The sequence below is a fragment of the Scyliorhinus canicula genome, chromosome 12, assembly GCF_902713615.1.
Source record: "Scyliorhinus canicula chromosome 12, sScyCan1.1, whole genome shotgun sequence".
Lineage (NCBI taxonomy): Eukaryota > Metazoa > Chordata > Chondrichthyes > Carcharhiniformes > Scyliorhinidae > Scyliorhinus > Scyliorhinus canicula.
In genome coordinates this window covers 53,077,260-53,094,188 of record NC_052157.1, presented here as the reverse complement: position 1 = coordinate 53,094,188, position 16,929 = coordinate 53,077,260, and the positions used below count along the sequence as shown (strand labels likewise).

At 51.5% G+C, this 16,929-nt stretch overlaps 1 protein-coding gene across 1 annotated transcript in view; it reads left to right on the top strand.

Moving 5' to 3' along the window:
* nphs1 (NPHS1 adhesion molecule, nephrin) overlaps nt 1-16,929 on the top strand; it is a 133,240-nt gene that overhangs the window by 104,274 nt on the left and 12,037 nt on the right. The window contains exons 20-26 of the mRNA XM_038813010.1: nt 2,035-2,186; nt 3,849-3,960; nt 4,963-5,135; nt 11,090-11,143; nt 13,251-13,373; nt 13,642-13,666; nt 15,466-15,607. Of these exons, the coding sequence (XP_038668938.1) occupies nt 2,035-2,186; nt 3,849-3,960; nt 4,963-5,135; nt 11,090-11,143; nt 13,251-13,373; nt 13,642-13,666; nt 15,466-15,607 (781 nt within the window). The remainder of the gene's footprint in view (nt 1-2,034; nt 2,187-3,848; nt 3,961-4,962; nt 5,136-11,089; nt 11,144-13,250; nt 13,374-13,641; nt 13,667-15,465; nt 15,608-16,929) is intronic.

Below are 16,929 nucleotides of genomic sequence, written 5' to 3'. Positions count from 1 at the left end.
TCTTGACAAGACATTCAACCTCTTTTGTGAACCATGGTTCCTTCACACGGCCATTTCCTCCCTGCCTGACAGGGACATACCTATCAAGGACACGCAGTATTTGTTCCTTGAACAAGCTCTACTTTTCATTTGTGCCTTTCCCTGACAGTTTCTGTTCCCGTCTTGTGCTCCCTAATTCTTGCCTAATCGCATCATAATCACCCCTCCCCCAATTATAAACCTTGCCCTGCCGTATGGCCCTATCCTTCTCCATTGCAATAGTGAAAGATACCGAATATCTCCAAAGTGCTCTCCCACAAACAAATCTAATACTTGGCCCGGTTCATTACCCAATACCAAATCCAATGTGGCTCCCCCCTCTTGTCGGCCTATCCACATATTGTGTCAGGAAACCCTCCTGCACACACTGTACAAAAACTGCCCCATCCAAACTGTTCGACCTATAGAGGTTCCAATCAATATTTGGAAAGTTAAAGTCACCCATGACAACTACCCTGAGACCTCTACACCTATCCGTAATCTGTTTTGCAATTTCTTCCTCCACAGCTCTATTACTATTTGGGGGCCTATAGAAAACTCCTAACAATGTGACCGCTCCTTTCCTATTTCTAACTTCGGCCCTTATTACCTCAGTAGGCAGATCCCCCTCGAACTGCCTTTCTGCAGCCGTTAAACTATCCTTGATTAACAATGCTACTCCTCCACCTCTTTTACCACCTTCCCTACTCTTACTGAAACATCTATACCCCGGAACGTCCAACAACTATTCCTGTCCCTGTTCTAACCATGTCTCCGTAATGGCCACCACATCGTAGTCCCAAGTACCAATCCACGCTCCAAGTTCACCTACCTTATTCCGGACACTCCTTGCATTGAAGTAGACACACTTCAACCCACCTTTCTGTCTGCCAGTACACTCCTGCGACCTTGATACCCTCCTCAGTACCTCACTACTCTCAACACTGGCTTTTGGACTACAGCTCGTTTTCCCAGCCCCCTGTAGATCAATGAGCCACTGGATCTGCTTCCCAATGAGATCCAGTTCCACAGGATCTCATTCCCGGTGGGATACAGTGCCACTGGATCTTCCCAGTGAAAGCCACTGCCAAGGGATCTGCTTCCCAGTGAAAGCCAGTCCACTGGATCTACTTCCCAGTGATAGCTAGTGTGAAGAGATATGCTTCCCAGTGAGAGCCAGTGCCAATGGATATGCTCCCTAGTGAAAGCCAGTGCCAAGGGATCTACATCCCAGTGACAGCAAGTTTCACTGGATCTATTTCCCAGTGATAGCCAATGCCAAGGAATCTGCTTCCCTGTGAGAGCCAGTGCCACAGTACCTCCCAGAGCTGCTTCACATGTGAGCCTGCAACACTGGATCTGCTTCCCAGTAAGGGGCACTGCCACCAGATCTGCTTCCCCAGTGAGAGCCAGTGCCAAGGGATCTGCTTCCCCATGAGAGCCAGTGCCAAGGGATCTGCTTCCCAGTGAGAGCCAGTGCCAAGGGATCTGCTTCCCAGTGAGAGCCAGTACCGCTTGATCTGCTTCTCAATGAGAGCCAGTGCCTCTTCCTCTGCTTCTCATTGAGATCCAGTGCCACTGGATCTGCTTCCCAGTGAGAGCTAGTGCCACAGAATCTGATTAAAAGTGAGAGTCAGTGACAAGGCCAAGCATTTAAAACCCACCCCTGATTGGCCCTTCAGAAGGTACGCCAACGGTGCTGTTAGCGAGGGAATTCCAGGATTTTGACCGGGTGACAGTGAAGGAACGGCGATATATTTCCAAGTCGGTGTAGTGAGTGACTTGGAGAGGAACCTCCAGCTGGTGGGGTTCCCAGGTATCTGCTGCTCTTGTCCTTCTGGATGGTAGTGATTGTGGGTTTGGAAGGTGCTGCCTAAGGAGCCTTGGTGAGTCGCTGCGGTGGAAACAGAAATGTGGGTAAAGTTAGTTTGGACATTGGAGACAGAATATGTGATGCAGGATGAAGCCAGTCCGCAGAAACAACACTGTCAATATTTACTGTCTTTTATTTGTTAGATATTTACAGACAATACTACATGAGGGAGCACTGCACACAGCTGAACTGAGCGTTGTTAATGCCAGTGCGGCCCTGGATTACGCAACTTTCACCTGCACTGCACAGAACCTGCTGGGATTAGACACGTTTGATATTCATCTGGTCAGCATCAGTAAGTCCAAATCCCACCAACAAAACAAACAGTTTAAAAGAAATGGAGGCCCAGAGACAGATTATGCACAAAATCCCATGTACACTCTCCCCATACTAACTCTACCCATGCATTTAATCCCCTCCCACATCCCCATGCGCACTCTCCCCATCACTGACTCTACCCACCCATTTAATCCCCTCCCACACCCCCATGTACACTCTCCCCTATCACAGACTCTACCCAACCCTTTAATCCCCACTGACATCCCCATGCACACTCTCCCCAATCACTGACTCTACCCACCTATCTAAACCCCTCTCACATCCCCATGTACACTCTCCCCTCTCACTGACCCTACCCACCCATTTAATCCCCTCCCACATCCCCATGTACACTCTCCCCTCTCACTGACTCTACCCACCCATTTAATCCCCTCCCACACCCCCATGTACACTCTCCCCTATCACAGACTCTACCCAACCCTTTAATCCCCACTGACATCCCCATGCACACTCTCCCCTATCACTGACCCTACCACCCATTTAATCCCCTCCCACATCCCCATGTACACTCTCCCCTATCACTGACCCTACCACCCATTTAATCCCCTCCCACATCCCCATGTACACTCTCCGCTATCACTGACCCTACCCACCCATTATAACCCCTCCCACATCCCCATGTACACTCTCCCCTATCACTGACTCTAGGCACCCATTTAATCCCCTCTCACATCCATATGTACTCCCTCCCCCATTGCTGACTATACCGCGGGGCAGCATGGTGACGTAGTGGTTAGCACTGCTGCCTCACGGTGCCATGGCCCCAGGTTTGATCCTGGATCTGGGTCACTGTCCGTGTGGAGTTTTCACATTCTCCCCGTGTTTGCGTGGGTTTCGCCCCACAAGCCAAAGATGTGCAGGGTAGGTGGATTGGCTACGCTAAATTGCCCCTTAATTGTATAAAATGAATTGGGTACTCTAAATTTATTTATTTTTAAATCACTGACTATACCAACCCATTTAAACTCCATCCACACCCCCATGTACACTCTCCCCTCTCACTGACTCTACCCACCCATTTAATCCCCTCCCTCACCCCCATGTACACTCTCCCCTCTCACTGACTCTACCCACCCATTTAATCCCCTCCCTCACCCCCATGTACACTCTCCCCTCTCACTGACCCTACCCACCCATTTAATCCCCTCCCACATCCCCATGTACACTCTCTCCTATCACTGACTCTACCCACCCATTCAATCCTCTCCCACATCCCCATGTACACTCTCCCCATCACTGACTCTACCCCCCCATTTAATCCCCTCCCACATCCCCATGTACACTGTCCCTATCACTGACTCTGCCCACCCATTTAATCCCCTCCCACCCCCCTGTACACTCTCCCCTCTCACTGACTCTACCCACCCATTTAATCCCTTCCCACATCCCCTGTACACTTACCCTATCACTGACTCCACCCACCCATTTAATCCCCTCCCACATCCCCATGTACACTCTCCCCATAACTGACTCTACCCACCCATTTAATCCCCTCCCTCATCCCCATGTACACTCTCCCCTATCACTGACTCTACCCACCCATTTAATCTCGTCCCACATCCCCATGTACACTCTCCCTCTGGCGGAAGTTTAATTCCAGCATGTCGCTTTCTCACAGGTCGACCTGACCCTCCAACGGGGCTGAGCGTGTTGAGTAAAAGCCACAACTCTGTAACACTGGCCTGGAACCAAGGATTCAACGGAGGGCTGGAACAGACTTTCCAAATCAGGTTATTGACCCTTTGATCTCTGCTCAAGGGGACTGCATTGGGGCCGTTGGAGAAGAGGTAGGATCCCACCTCCTGCAGGATGGTATCTGCGTTTACCGAATGTCAGACCCACTCTCGCTGGTCTGACTTCTGAACCTGTACACAATGCTCCACGTACAATCTAACCGAGGGCTATGGAGGCCAAACAGTGCACACTGCTTGCTAGTGCGGTCTAATCGAGGGGCATGGAGACCATAACTGTACACAGTGCTTGCCAGTGTGGTCTAACCGAGGGATATGGAGACCATAACTGTGCACAGATCCCAGTGTGGTCTAACCGAGGGGATATGGAGACCAGAAATGTGCACAGTGCTCCCAGTGTAGTCTAACCGAGGGATATGGAGATCAGAAATGTGCACAATGCTCAGAGTAGGGTCTAACCAAGGGATGTGGAGACCAGAACTGTGCACACTGCTCCCAGTGCGGTCTAACCAAGGGATATGGAGACCAGAACTGTGTACAGATCCAAATGTTGTTTCACCAAGGGATTTGGAGAACAAAACTGTGACAACTGAGTTGTCTAATAAGGGATATGGAGATCGGAACTGTGTACAGGTCCAAATATGGTCTAACCAAGGAGTATGGAGACTGGAATTGTGCACAGTGCTCCAAGTGTGGTCTAACGAAGGGATATGGAGACCTGAATTGTGCACAGTGCTCCAAATGTGGCCTAACCAATGGATATGGAGACTGGAACTGTGCACAGTGCTCCAAGTGTGGCCTAACGAAGGGATATGGAGACCGGAACTGTGCACAGTGCTCCAAGTGTGGCCTAACAAAGGGATATGGAGACCGGAACTGTGCACAGTGCTCCAAGTATGGTCTAATCAAGGGTTATGGAGCCAGAAACTGTGTACAGATCCCAGTGTGGTATAACAAAGTAAGTTTAACATTAAGAGGGTTTTGCATTGCCTCTTACTGCCTCTTGGACACACAGAGATGTTGTTCTGTTTAATCCTGTAGGTACACCTCTGCTGAAACTCTGAGCTACTTGTACGCAGACGTTTATCCAGCCCAGGCTATGAGTTTCACTATCACTGGACTCAGAGCTCAGACAGCGTACAACTTCTCTGTGGGTGCTCTCAATACACTGGGCAGCAGCGATTACACAGACGTGCTGAATGTCATCACCTCAGGTAAAGGAGGACATTCCCTTCCCCAGCCCAGTCCTTGTACAATCAGTGAATGGTAACAGCTTCTGTTTGTCTGTCACCGAAACCGGTCATCATCACATCATAATCACAAGGAGATGAACAAAACTTGTGTGGGGTAGGAAATAGAAAAAAGAGTAATAGAGAGAGAGGGCGCGATTCTCTGGCCTCGTTACGCATTCGCTCGAGCAAATAGGTGAATAGGGGGAGAGGCAGAAAACCAGAACCGTGCCAGGCGCCAAACAGTTTGCGATGTAACCGGCCCGCTCCTGCAGGTAAAATCGAGATCTCGCCATAGAGTGGCGAGAAATCAATTATCACCACTTCAGCCCCATTTCCATACAATTAACGAGAGCGACCCCATATCCAACGGCCTCTCGTCATTCAGCGGCCTCCCAGCAAGTGGTCACGCTGGCGCCGATTAGTACTCCTTTTGAAAAATGTGAAACAAACGGGAGGCGTTCTGTGGGGAGCTGTGGAGGTGAGTAGCCATCTTTGCTCCCAGGCAAGGAGCCGGGGGGCACTGGGCTTGTGTCCTCTGCTCGGCGGGGAGTGGGGGACCCTCGGCTGGGGGTGGGTGGACCCTTGGCTGGGGATGAGGCACCATGACAAGAGGGGGCGAGGCGCTGAGGGGGCAACCAGGGTGCCAACTTCATGTGGCACCAACCCCTGGATTGTGGTTACCCAATCTGGGGGCAACCCTTCCCCCTGCCCGTCTACCCCACCGACCACCCATAACCCCCACCGACTGCCGAGGCCTGCGGTTGTGCAGCTAAAGGCTCTCGCTAATAGGGAATTGGCAATCATGGTTAAGTGAGCACTTCACACATCCCAAATGGAGACCCATGGGTGAGCGGGCCATGTAGCACGTGGGAGTCATTGCCTCACATCCCAATCAGACCGCGATTCCTGGACACTGTGCCTGAACACTGCGGGAGGCAACACCACATACACTGCAGCCAACATCCGGACACCCAGGGGATGGGACACAGCTCCGGGAACATGTCCATGGCTGGAGGGTGGCTGAATGCCACGGGGAGGGGACCAGAACCCAGGCCAGGTGATGTTACGAGCAGGTGTCTTGGGTACAAGTTCTGGGGTCCGGTGAGGGGGGGGCCTGCTGTGGCCGAGTGTGTGTGGGCTCCAGGTGGGGTGGGAGGGAGGATCAATGGGGGAATGGAGGGTCCTGGGGTGGGTGACACCGCTGTTTGTCAGTCTAACACCCTCCCCCAATGCCTTACAGATATTAAACGCTATGGCAGGGATTTTGGACGCAAAGTTTTCCCGAGAGATGCTGCTGCTAGGCCGGATGCTGGAGACGGCGGCAGCAGCAGCTTCAGCAGATGCTCGAGGTGGCGGTCCACGGGCAGGGACACCCGGAGGACCCGGCTGCCCATCAGGCCAGGGAGGGACCCAGAGGGGGAGTCCCGCGACTCCCCAGGATATACCGGCATCGCTGGTCATTTGAACAGATGATTCGACAATGCGTGCCGCAGGAGGCTCTGTCTCAACACAGAGACTGTGCGGCACCTGTGCCATGTCCTCACGGACTTGGCACCACATGGAGGAGGAGGACACCCGCTCCCAATGGCTCTGGGGGCCATCTTGCTGCACAATGCACCTCCCACCCGCAGTGGCCCACGGTTCTGCAGAGTGCCACCGGCTGTATGGGTGCCCCCACCCCACCACCCTGAACCCCAGCCCCCACTCTCCACCCACCAGCCCCGCGCAATCCCGGCCCTAGGTGACTGTCCGAGTGGAGTTTGCACATTCTCCCCGTGTCTGCGTGGGTCTCACCCCCACAATCCAAAGATGTGCAGGTTAGGTGGATTAGCCACACTAAATTGACCATTAAAAAGAATTGGGTCTCTAAATTTTTTTGAAAAAAGACAGCGTATGCCCTGAACGTCTACACCACAGGGTCCTTTCGGGTGCCAAGTGGAGACCTATCCAGAATCTCCCAGATCTCGGTGCATAGGTGCATCTGCGCCGTCACGGAGGCCCTAAATGCCCAGTCGCCACGATACATCCATTTCAATGTGGACCGAACCCACCAGGATACCAGGGCAGCCCGGTTTGCCGCCACCGCTCAGATGCCCCGAGTCTAAATGGTGATCGACTGGATGCATGTTACCCTATGAGCACCTACAGATGACAGGCCGGTCTTCACAAACCGACTAGGGGTTCCACTCGATGAACGTTCAGCTGGTGTGTGACCCTCAGCTGCGCATCATACACGCCTGCGGCCGTTTCTCGGGCAGTGTGCATGAAGTCTTCATCCTGGCACATCGACAGTTCCTGGCCTCTTTGACGTGTCCCCCTGGCTGGAGGACTGGCTCCTAGGTGACAGGGATTATCCGCTGCGGTCGTGGTTGATGACGCCTATCCAGATGCCACAGACAGAGGTAGAGACCTGGTACAATGACCCCCATGCAGCGACCAGGGGCGCGATTGAGCAGTGCTTCGGCCTCCTGAAGATGCAGTTCAGGTGCCTCGACTGCTCTGGAGGGGCCCTCCAGTATGATGCTGGAATGGTCGCCCACATCATAGTGGCCTGTGCATCCTCCACAACATTGCACAGCAGAGAGGCAACGTGCTAGGGGTGAGGATAAACATCAGCCCTCATCCAATGAGGAGGATGCGGGGGAGGGCGACGATGGGCAGGACATGGGGCCCGAACAGGCATGGGGGGGCCGCAGATTTGTGCCAGGGCCAACGCGCACAGGACACTTGAATCGCCTACAGGTTCACCAATTGGGGGGGTGGGGGGTGGGTGGGGACTGGCCAGGGGAACGGACACCGCATCCCACCCCCACACACCCCCAGCCGCAACAGACCACCCCTTCGGGGGTTCCAGCCATCACCTGATGTACCACTGCAGCATGTGTGTGGTGCACACCAGACCATGCTCCAGGGGCCTTTTTACTAAAGTGCCCAACCTAGGTGAGCGTTTCTGGGATGGTGGAGGGTGTTGGAGACAGCTGTGACGGGAAGTGGGTGTCATCCACGGACTCGATCTCTGGGGAGTCCCGGGATGTAGGTCAAGGGCTCTCACCGGGTCGGTATCATCATTTACAGAGAGATGGCTAATGAAATGATATTTTGATTGCTGAACATTCCCTGAGAGTCAATAATTTATGAGGGATTATATTTGTCCTTATTAAGCCTGAGATGGGACATCATAGTGTGATACAGATGAGGTAATTAATGGGAGGAGCCAGGTCTGTCCGTAGTTTGCAGTTTTGCCACATGCTGTTAGGTTGAGCAGAAGAGTCTGACAAGACAGAAGGATCCTGAAAAGATCTCTCTCCAAAGGTCAGCACAGATAAGCAAGTACAACTTGTTCTATTACCTTTATAGAAGCTAATTACTGGGGAGGCTAGAATCTGAAATCAAAAGAGAAAATGTTGGAAAATGTCAGCAGGTCTGGAAGAATCTGTAAGAAGAGAAAAGAGCTAATGTTTCGAATCCAGATGACCCTTTGTCAAAGCTAAAAGACATAGAAAGTGGGAGATATTTATACTGTGTGGTGAGGGAATGAAAGACGAGTCGTAGCCACAAAAACCAAGGGAAAAGAGTGCTAATGGCAGATCCCAAAGAGAATAAAATGTGTGAAAGGCCGAACAGCAGAGAAACTAAGTTCAGAGGGTAAGTTGTGACAGATATAGATGTAGGTGGAGTTTTCATACCTCCATCACTTTCACCTGGTCCATCTCAGACACTTCCCTTCCCTTCCTTGACCTTTCTGTCTCGATTTATGGCAATAGACCATCTACTAATATCCATTACAAACCCACTGACTCCCACAGCTATCTGGACTACAGCTCTGCGCACCCTACACCCTGTAAGGACTCCATCCCTTTCTCTCACATCCTTCACGTCTATCGCATTTGTTCCGATGATGCCACTTTCCAAAGTGGTGCTTTGAAAATGTGTTCCTTCTTCCTCAACCCTGGTTTCTCACCTACAGTTGTTGACGGGGCCCTCAACGCCGTGCGGTTCCTCTCCCACGCCACTACCCCGCCTCCTCCCCTCCCTCCCAGAACAAGGATAGAGTCCCCCTCATTTTACATTTCCCCCACCAGCCTCTGTATGCAACGCATAATCCTCCGCCATTTTCGGCAACTTCAGCATGATACCACCTCCAAACCCATCTTCCCTTCACTCCCTCTGTCAGCATTCTGCAGAGATCATTCCCTCCGAGATAATCTAGTCCACTCCTCCACCATACCCAGTACCTCTCCCATCACCCATGGCACCTTCCCATGCAATCGCAGAAGGTGTAACATTTGCCCCTTTACCTCTTCCATGTTTAACATCCCAGGCCCAAGGTTAAGCAGCGTTTCACTTGCATCTCTTCCAATCTGGTCTATTGCATTCGCTGCTCCCAATCTGGTCTCCTCTATATCGGAGAGACCAGATATAGACTGGGTGGTCGCTATGCTGAGCACCTTTGGTCTGTGCGCATTCAGGATCCTGACCTTCCCGTTGCTTGCCATTTTAACAAACGACCCTGCTCCCATACCCACATGTCTGTCCTTGGCCTGCTGCAATGTTCCAGTGAAGCTCAACGCAAACTGGAGGATCAGCATCTCATATTCCGGTTAGGCACGCTACAGCCTTCCGGTCTCAACATCGAATTCAACAACTTCAGATGATTAGCTCTACCCCACCTCGACCCATTTGTTTTCATCCCATTTCATTTTAACTGTCTTTTAACTGTTATTTATTTCTTTATATATTTTGCCCTCGCCCAACTCTTTCCCCTATCTTATTTCTCCTTCCTTAACTTTTCTCCCCTTTGATTTCCCCTTACCCCACTTTTCTCATTTTACCTCTCTCCCACCAAGTCCTCCCTCCCCCCACATCTACACCTGTTACAGCTTACCCTCTGATCTTAGTTTCTCTGCCATTTGGCCTTTCACACCTTTTATTCTTTCTGGGGACCATCAGCACTCTTTTCCCTTGGTTTCTGTGGCTATAGAACATTACAGCGCAGTACAGGCCCTGGGGCCCTCGATGTTACGTCGACCTGTGAAACCACTCTAAAGCCCATTTACACTATTCCCTTATCATCCATATGTTTATCCAATGACCATTTAAATGCCCTTAATGTTGGCGAGTCCACTACTGTTGCAGGTAGGGCATTCCACATCCCTACTACTCTCTGAGTAAAGAGCCTACCTCTGACACCTGTCCTATATCTATCTACCCTCAATTTAAAGATATGTCCCCTCATGCTGGACATCACCATCCGAGGAAAAAGGCTCTCACAGTCCACCCTATCTAATCCTCTGATCATCTTGTATGCCTCTATTAAATTACCTGTTAACCTTCTTCTCTCTAATGAAAACAGCCTCAAGTCCCTCAGCCTTTCCTCATAAGATCTCCCCTCCATTCCAGGCAACATCCTTGTAAATCTCCTCTGCACCATTTCCAATGCTTCCACATCCTTCCTGTAATGCGGCGACCGGAACTGCGCACAATACACCAACTCTATAACTCCTCTTCCATTCCCTCACATGACAATATAAATATCTCCCACTTTCTTTGCCTTTTAGCTTTGGCAAAGGGTCATCTGGACTCGAAACGTTAATTCTTTTCTCTCCCTCCAAAGGCTGCCAGACCTGCTGTTACATTTGTTGATCAGTGGCATTTGAACTGTATTGAGTTGTTTAATTAGAATTAGTGGCAGGTGTAGATAATGAGTTAAAGTTGTTCCTTTTATTTAAGAACCGTCCAACTATTTATGTGATATTAATGTGCTTAATTCTGTGTTTAAATTAAAGTTTGTTTTAATGTAAGAGATCCTTATTGGTGAGAGTCATCACCCCTTTCCTCACAGTTTTACAAATTGAAAACTTGTTTGTGCTTCTCGTCCAGTATCTAACAATAGCTGGGGTCTGGTTCGGTGTCCTAACAGGATTGTTTCCCTACAGATCAAGGACACCCTTTCCCAACCGAGACGCTGACAATTCCGGAACTGAAGCCAGGTGGGAGTTCAATATTGGACAATATGTAGACCAGCTGAGAAGGGTCAGTACAGAGGGAGTGCCGCACTGTCAGAGGGTCAGTACTGAGGGAGTGCTGCACTGTCAGAGGGTCAGTACTGAGGGTATGCTGCATTGTCAGAGGGTCAACACTGAGGGAGTGCTGCACTGTCAGAGGGTCAGTACTGAGTGAGTGCTGCATTGTCAGAGGGTCAGTACTGAGGGAGTGCTGCACTGTCAGAGGGTCAGTACTGAGTGAGTGCTGCACTGTGAGAGGGTCAGTACTGAGGGAGTGCTGCACTGTCATAGGTTCAGTACTGAGGGAGTGCTGCACTGTCAGAGGGTCAGTACTGAGGGAGTGCTGCACTGTCAGAGGGTCAGTACTGAGGGAGCGCTGCACTGTCAGAGGGTCAATACTGAGGGAGCGCTGCACTGTCAGAGGGTCAGTAGTGAGGGAGTGCTGCACTGTCACAGGGTCTGTACTGAGGGAGTGCTGCATCGTCAGAGGGTCAACACTGAGGGAGTGCTGCACTGTCAGAGGGTCAGTACTGAGGGAGTGCTGCACTGTCAGAGGGTCAGTACTGAGGGAGCGCAGCACTGTCAGAATATCAGTACTGAGGGAGTGCTACACTGTCAGACGGTCAGTACTGACGGAGTGCTGCACTGTCAGAGGGTCAGTACTGAGGGAGTGCTGCACTGTCAGAGGGTCAGTACTGAGGGGGTGTGCACTGTCAGAGGGTCAGTGCTGAGGGAGCTGCACTGTCAGAGGGTCAGTACTGAGGGAGTGCTGCACTGTCATAGGTTCAGTACTGAGGGAGTGCTGCACTGTCAGAGGGTCAGTACTGAGGGAGTGCTGCACTGTCAGAGGGTCAGTACTGAGGGAGCGCTGCACTGTCAGAGGGTCAATACTGAGGGAGCGCTGCACTGTCAGAGGGTCAGTAGTGAGGGAGTGCTGCACTGTCAAAGGGTCCGTACTGAGGGAGTGCTGCATCGTCAGAGGGTCAACACTGAGGGAGTGCTGCACTGTCAGAGGGTCAGTACTGAGGGAGTGCTGCACTGTCAGAGGGTCAGTACTGAGGGAGTGCTGCACTGTCAGAGGGTCAGTACTGAGGGAGCGCAGCACTGTCAGAATATCAGTACTGAGGGAGTGCTACACTGTCAGAGGGTCAGTACTGAGGGAGTGCTGCACTGTCATAGGTTCAGTACTGAGGGAGTGCTGCACTGTCAGAGGGTCAGTACTGAGGGAGTGCTGCACTGTCAGAGGGTCAGTACTGAGGGAGCGCTGCACTGTCAGAGGGTCAATACTGAGGGAGTGCTGCTCTGTCACAGGGTCTGTACTGAGGGAGTGCTGCATCGTCAGAGGGTCAACACTGAGGGAGTGCTGCACTGTCAGAGGGTCAGTACTGAGGGAGTGCTGCACTGTCAGAGGGTCAGTTCTGAGGGAGCGCAGCACTGTCAGAATATCAGTACTGAGGGAGTGCTACACTGTCAGAGGGTCAGTACTGACGGAGTGCTGCACTGTCAGAGGGTCAGTACTGAGGGAGTGCTGCACTGTCAGAGGGTCAGTACTGAGGGAGAGCTGCACTGTCAGAGGTTCCGTACTGAGGGAGTGCTGCAGTGTCAGAGGGTCAGTATTGAGGGAGTGCTGCACTGTCAGAGGGTCAGTAGTGAGGGAATGCTGCCATGTCAGAGGGTCAGTAGTGAGGGAGTGCCGCACTGTCATAGGGTCAGTACTGAGGGAGAGCCTCACTGTCAGAGGGTCCGTATTGAGTGAGTGCTGCAGTGTCAGAGGGTCAGTACTGAGGGAGTGCTGCACTGTCAGAGGGTCAGTACCGAGGGAGTGCTGCACTGTCAGAGGGTCAGTACTGAGGGAGTGCTGCACTGTCAGAGGGTTCATACTGAGGGAGTGCTGCACTGTCAGAGGGTCAGTACTGAGGGAGTGTTACACTGTCAGAGGGTCAGTACTGAGGGAGTGCTGCACTGTCAGAGGGTCAATACTGAAGGAGTGCTGCACTGTTCGAGTGTCAGTACAGAGGAAGCACTACAGTGTCGCGGGTCAGTCCTGAGGGAGTGCTGGCCTAATGTCTATTTAACTTTGTCCTATCTGCAGCTGGTGGATTTTTGATCCCAATCCCAATCTTTTTTCCACTACTTGTTCTCGCTCTTCTCCTGCTCTTCCTCAATGTTGGGATTATCGCCGGACTGATACACAGAGTGAGACAGAGAGGGACAGGTAACAAATTAACTCCTCGTCTCTCACTCAGACCTCACCCTCCACCCTCTCCTCCTCCACTACACCATAAACTCCTCGCCTCCACCCAAACTCCCTCCCTTCACCCCTCACCCTCCAGCATCATGCCTGCTCCCCTCCCACTTCTTCATCCACCAAATTCCCCCACTTTCCTTTCTTTCATCACTCCATACGGATTTGCCTGTCATTTACTTCCCTACCCTTTTCCCCTCTGAAAATATTTTAAGCAAAATTTTCTGCTTCATTTCAGGAGGAGGCATGGAAAAATCAGCAAGGTAAAAATCCTGTCCTGGGAATATTTGATGCGGACAGTTTACTCTGTATCTAACCCCGTGTTGCACCTGTCCGGGGAGTGTTTGATGGGGTTAGTGTGGAGGAAGCTTTACTCTGTATCTAACCCCGTGTTGCACCTGTCCTGGGAGTTTGATGGGGTTAGTGTGGATGAAGCTTTACTCTATATCTAACCCCGTGCTGCACCTGTCCTGGGAGTGTTTAATGGGGTTAGTGTGGAGGGAGCTTTACTCTGTATCTAACCCCGTGCTGTACCTGTCCTGGGAATGTTTGATGGGGTTAGTGTGGAGGGAGCTTTACTCTGTATCTAACCCCGTGCTGTACCTGTCCTGGGAATGTTTGATGGGGTTAGTGTGGAGGGAGCTTTACTCTGTATCTAACCCCGTGCTGTACCTGTCCTGGGAATGTTTGATGGGGTTAGTATGGAGGGAGCTTTACTCTGAATCTAACCCCGTGCTGGGAGTATTTGATGGGGACAGTGCAGAGGGAGCTTTACTCCGTATCTAACCCCGTGCTGTACCTGTCCTGGGAATGTTTGATGGGGACAGTGTAGAGGGAGCTTAACTCTGTATCTAACCCCGTGCTGTACCTGACCTGGGATGTAGATTTAGATTTAGAACATACAGTGCAGAAGGAGGCCATTCAGCCCATCGCATCTGCACCGACCCATTTAAGCCCTCACTTCTACCCTATCCCCGTAACCCAATAACCCTTCAATACCTTTTTTTTGTCACTAAGGGCAATTTATCATGGCCAATCCACCACCTAACCTGCACATTTTTGGACTGTGGGAGGAAACCGGAGCACCCGGAGGAAACCCACGCACACACGGGGAGGACGTGCAGACTCCGCACAGACAGTGATCCAGCAATGAATCGAACCTGGGACCCTGGCGCTGTGAAGTCACAGTGCTATCCACTTGTGCTACCGTGCTGCCCACTTGTGCTACCGTGCTGGGAGTGTTGGATGGGGACAGTGTAGAGGGAGCTTTACTCTGTATCTAACCCCGTGCTGGACCTGTGCTGGGAGTGTTGGATGGAGACAGCGAAGAGGGAGCTTTACTCTGTATCTATTCCCGTGCTGGACCTGTGCTGGGAGTGTTTGATGGGGACAGTGTGGAGGGAGCTTTACTCTGTATCTAACCCCGTGCTGTACCTGTCCTGGGAATGTCTCATGGGGACAGTGTAGAGGGAACTTTACTCTGTATCTAACCCCGTGCTGTACCTGTCCAGGGAGTGTTTGATGGGGACAGTGTAGAGGGAGCTTTACTCTGTATCTAACCCCGTGCTGTACCTGTCCTGGGAGTGTTTGATGGGGACGGTGTAGAGGGAGTTTTACTCTGTATCAAACCCCGTGCTGTACCTGTCCTGGGAGTGTTTGATGGGGACAGTGTAGAGGGAGCTTTACTCTGTATCTAACCCCGTGCTGTACCTGTCCTGGGAGTGTTTGATGAGCACAATGTGGAGGGAGCTTTACTCTGTATCTAACCCCGTGCTGTACCTGTCCTGGGAGTGTTTGATGAGCACAATGTGGAGGGAGCTTTACTCTGTATCTCATGTGGGTTGTACCTGACCTGTGAGTGTTTGAGAGGGAGCTTTACTCTTTATCTAACCCTGTGCTGTACCGGTCCCAGGAGTGTTTGATGGGGACAGTGTGGAGGGAGCTTTACTCTTTATCTAACCCTGTGCTGTACCGGTCCCAGGAGTGTTTGATGGGGACAGTGTGGAGGGAGCTTTACTCTGTATCTAATCCCAGTGTTTGTGCTTCATATGATTCTGTGTAGTCCCCGTGTTCGCCAGTTTGAGTTGAATGATTATTGTGATGAAGTGGTGAATGTGACCTCCAGACAAACACTGTTAATTGATACAGAATCGGAGCTGTGTTCTACAACATACGAGAGTTATGATGACAGCGCCTCGCCTTTTGTAAGTTACATTTCCATCAGTTCGTTTGCATCGATTTTTCAAAATCTCTCATCTGATCGGCAATTGTTGCCACGTGTTTGGTGAATTTACACACACATCGGTTTGTGTAACACCGTGGGCTGCTCTTGAGCAAACACATCTCGGTGAATTGTGTTTATCACTTCACATTCCGTTACCCCATCGCTCGATCTATCTCTCACTCTCTCCTTGGCATCTCTCTGAGGGTCGGTCACAACACCAAGGTACATTTATATAACACCTTGTGCACCCTCCCACAATCCACTTGCTGCACTGGAGTGGAAATAAGGCAGAACTTGACCTCGAGTCACAGAAAGGGGGACAGAGAGATTGGGAGAAGGGTTGATAGAAGGATTGAGAAAAGGATTTTGAGGGGGATGCATGGAGCCTCCCCTACAGCCCTACAACCCTCCCTATCCCTGTAACTTCCTCCAGTCCCTACAACCCTCCCTATCTCTGTAACCTCCTCCAGCCTCTACAACCCTTCCTATCTCTGTTACCTCCTCCAGCCCCTACAACCCTCCCTATCCCTGTAACCTCCTCCAGTCCCTACAACTCGCCGAGATCTCTATGAATCTGCAATTGCACCATCTTGAGCACCCCCCCTATTCCCATCGCTCCACATTGGCGACCCTGCCTTCAGCTGCCTGGGAGAACCCTGAGCTCTGGAATTCCTAGGGGTGGCACGTGGTGCAGTGATTAGCACTGGGACTACAAAGGGCCCGGGTTCGAATCCCAGCCCTGGGTCACTGTCCATGTGGAGTTTGTACATTCTCCCCGTGTCTGCGTGGGTTTCACCCCCACAATCCAAAGATGTGCAGGGTAGGTCGATTGGCCACGCTAAATTGCCCCTTAACCGGAAAAAAAATAATTGGGTTGATGTACCATCAATTCGACTCAAGACACATTTAGGATCCGAACTGTGGCTTTAATCTGCTAGTTGTTTGCCCGGTGGTCGACTACAGTGAATGGCCGACCGCCGGGAACTCTGGGTACTTATACCCCGCCTCGGAGGCGGGGCCTACTTGCCTCTCGACCAATTGGAAAGCAGCCACATGACTAGTCCCAACCAATCGGACGAGAGGCACATGACCAGCCAGAGCCAATGGGAAACCGGTGCTCTGCACCAATGGCAGTGTTCATATCCATACCACCACATGGGTACACTAAATTTATTTAAAAAAAACTCTGGAATTCCCTCCCCATGTCTCGTTCTCTGTCTGTCTGTCTCTGCCTCTATCTTTCTCTGTGTCTATCTCTCTCTCTCTCTGCCGACCTCTCTCTGCCGACCTCTCTCTGTCTCT